The 3,353-nt window shown below is 37.8% G+C and overlaps 1 protein-coding gene across 1 annotated transcript; it reads right to left on the reverse strand.

The window, feature by feature from the left end:
- Positions 1-267: 267 nt before the first annotated feature.
- Positions 268-2,980, reverse strand: INSL5 (insulin like 5). The gene is made up of 3 exons (XM_059924299.1): positions 2,803-2,980; positions 2,220-2,224; positions 268-784 (listed from the first exon to the last, which is right to left on the reverse strand). Exons 1-3 carry the CDS (start codon positions 2,975-2,977, stop codon positions 557-559), a joined length of 408 nt encoding a protein of 135 aa, XP_059780282.1. The 5' UTR covers positions 2,978-2,980; the 3' UTR covers positions 268-556.
- Between the last annotated feature and the right edge of the window lie 373 nt (positions 2,981-3,353).

Raw genomic sequence — 3,353 nt, forward strand, 5'->3', positions numbered from 1 at the left:
GCATGATATTAGGAAACATTAATTGAGCATTCTAAGAACTTTTGAGAAAAGCACTTTGTTTAGATTCTTACACTTGACTGTGAATCAATGTTTAAATTTTCAGTAATAATATACAGCAACACAAAAGTTAAGAGTGGATTGTTATTTCTAGATGATGAGGTAATAGCAGTTTTTTATTTTCTTTTTATTCTTATTTTTTAAGGTTTTTTTTTACCATCAACATTTTTGGTTTACTGTTTTAAAGTTCTTTAAAATTGTTTTAAAAACAGAAAAATCACAGTAAGCTTGCTGAATGGAATTTGTATTGCAATTTTGCACAGCATTTAAAATTTCAAAGGATTAGTTAAAATTTGGAAAGAACAGTGCATTCACCTTGGCAATGGGAGAAACTAGACCTCGTTGTGGTTTTAGCCAACCATCCACAACATTTAGGAAAGAAGGATTGCCTACCCAAAAGTCATTAGTTTGATGACACAATGTGAGTATTATTCTGGGAAGTAAAACACTGTGATTAAACATGTGCTAAAACTCTGCCACCCTTGGGAATTTGCTTGTCCTAACAAAGAGCGCTCAAGTCAGACATGGAACAGCCTTCGGTGCAGCACAACTTTTGCAAGTCTTGTCTTGACATCACCGAATACTTCTTTGACCTCCAAAGCCCTTCCGTGGGCAGCTGTTCACCCTGAAGACTTTCCTCCCCTGAGGAATCCATCTTTGGAAGGTTTTGCACTGCGCTTTCCTCAGAAATCTCCTGTTCATTAGGCAGCTGGAAGCGGTTTCCTCTCTCAGCCATATGGAAGGGAAAAAACAATACTTCCTTAGAGAGCTCTGACAAAGGCAGCAACCAAGTTCTACTCTGGGGGAAATGCATTGGATTTCTGGAAGGAAATTGAATCTTGCAGTTGATTTTTTTTTTAACGTTGGTCTGGGGTTTCAGAGAGATTAGATATTTTAGGGAGAACTCAGTCATGTCCACCCTCCTCATTTTACAGAGGAGGAAACGTGGGTGCAGAGAGGAGGAGTGACAGAACCAGTGTCACTTGGCCAGTTAGCAGCCAATTCAGGGCTTGACTTCTGTTGCCCTGGCTACCTCTGCACAATGACCAGCAGCTTCCAAAAGTATTAGTTACATGCTATCAACGAAAACAATCAAACAAAAAATAATCCTGTGTATGCCCTGCAAAGCTGATCAGTAAGGAAGGAAGTGGAGATTTAAACCTCTATGTCTGAAAATTAAAAGTGGGCCCAACTGTTCTTATCAGTGTTGTTTCCAAAGTCCATGTAAAAGCCTGTCTCACTTTAACTTCGTTCAAACTTACTTATCAGCACCTTAGCACACTGGCAAGCACCAGAAAAAATTTAGATGAATGAATGCTGATTGGTAAACCAGTAATGCATCAAATAAATAATGTATGGGAAAATATCTGAAAACCTGTGAAAGGTTAAATAAACAGTATTATGAAGTCAGTGGTGTTGAAAGAGATAGCCTTATACAGACATCCATTCCACTGTCCCACATATTTTAAAGATATTCAAAATGTATTTTTTCTATTGTATTTCGATTTGCCGGCGATTGATAAATTATGGTCAATCTGGTAAATTATGTTTACTCCTTTGAGATTAAAAACACTTATTGCTTATTAACATCCAGTAACTATGAACCTCTCATTATTAAAGTAAGAGTGGTAAGTTCATAATTTTTCAAGACATTAGTCCACGAAAACACAAAAACTCGGTCATTTTCCAAAATCTTTTTGTTTACCAGTCATTTTAAACCAAATTGAAACCTGTAAAGTTTTCATATCATATGTGTGGTTGCAACATTTATTATGTAAACACGTTTTTCTTTTTTACTTTTATTATAAAACAAACACAATTATTAAAATAGAATCTTAAATAAATTATACATCACACTTTAATATAGGATTAGCAGGAGAAAAATGCCAACTTCTAAGTTACTTGAATTGGAAAATGAAGAAATGTAGTGAAGTCAGCCCCCTCTCTGTTTCTGAAACACATTATGTTCACTCCCACCTTTAAAATTCTGATCAGACAGTTCCTACTGCTAGAATTCCCATCCCACTCCTCATAACTCCCAAACCTTACACATCCTTAGGATCTCTGTCAAATACCACCACCTCCACGGTGGTGTCATTTATTACAACACGCTACTACCATCTTTTCCCCACCTGAGACGCAGTATAGAATAAGCAGGAGACCTCGGCTCTGAAGCCAGAAAGACCTGGTTTGCTTGCCAACCACCCTGCTTACTAGCTGCGTGAACAAATTTGTCCTCAGTAAAATGGTAAATGGTGGTAATATTACTTACTTCAAAGGATCCTTATCGGAAGACTGAATGAAATGTTGCCCATGAAACTGCCTGGCATGTAATAAGTGCTCAATAAAAGTTAGATTCCTTCCTTCCATTCTTATTTAGCACCTGCCTGAATGCCAACTTATTATATTCTATAATTATCCGCATGTGAAAATCTTGCTGCTCCAACATGACCCTTGAAATCACGTGCTTCTCTCTACCCACCCCTCCCCAGCACCTGCCATAGGTGCTGAGCTCATCAATGTAGTTATGCAATCAAATAATTTCAAGCTGGGGACTAAAGAAAACAAGGTCCTTATTTTTTGAAAGGTAGCAAGCTCACCTCCTTCCCAAGACAAATTGTTTATTTCGATAATTAATCCCCCAGATTGATATAGAAGTGGCTTAGCAGTAACTAGAGAAACAGTTATTAAAACAAGCCTTAAAAAAATAATAATAAATGAAGGAGTCATATGCGTTCATGTTACCTTGCTGATCTTGCGGGATCAACTCCAGGTGCTTTCTCCACCTGGAGCTGGCACAGATGTAAATGACAGTTCGTATGTACTGGAGCCCGCAGAGCTTCCTGGATTCTTCACTCTTCACTTCTGAGATGGCAAGCAGGAGAGAGAAGAGAAGCAAAGTAAAAATGAAACCCCTCATTTTGCTGGGGACTGAATGAGAGTCTGATATAGTAAATATTGTCAAATCAAGTTTTGAAGTTGCCCTCACACTCTTGGCCAATTTATACGAACTTTCCTGACATTGTATTGGTCAATACGTCATTTTAACAATATTTGCTAAGCACATAGGTGACACCATGAAGTTCTGAAAATGAGCTTTTACGATTATTGCTCGTTATTCAGTCACTTCTGAACATCATCACTTACTACTAGCTGCATACGCGAGACAATTAACAGGACGCTGTCTTGGAAGACATTGTGGAAAACACATGCACTTTGAAAGTAGACAAGTATGAGATTCAGTGTCAGCCCTACCCCTTACTGAGTGACACAGGACAAGTTTTAAACATTTTAAG

Source organism: Balaenoptera ricei, chromosome 1, assembly GCF_028023285.1.
Source record: "Balaenoptera ricei isolate mBalRic1 chromosome 1, mBalRic1.hap2, whole genome shotgun sequence".
Lineage (NCBI taxonomy): Eukaryota > Metazoa > Chordata > Mammalia > Artiodactyla > Balaenopteridae > Balaenoptera > Balaenoptera ricei.

What these genes read in the sequence shown, in the direction of transcription:
- INSL5 (XM_059924299.1), bottom strand. Translation starts at nt 2,977, where the DNA reads ATGAGGGGTTTCATTTTTACTTTGCTTCTCTTCTCTCTCCTGCTTGCC.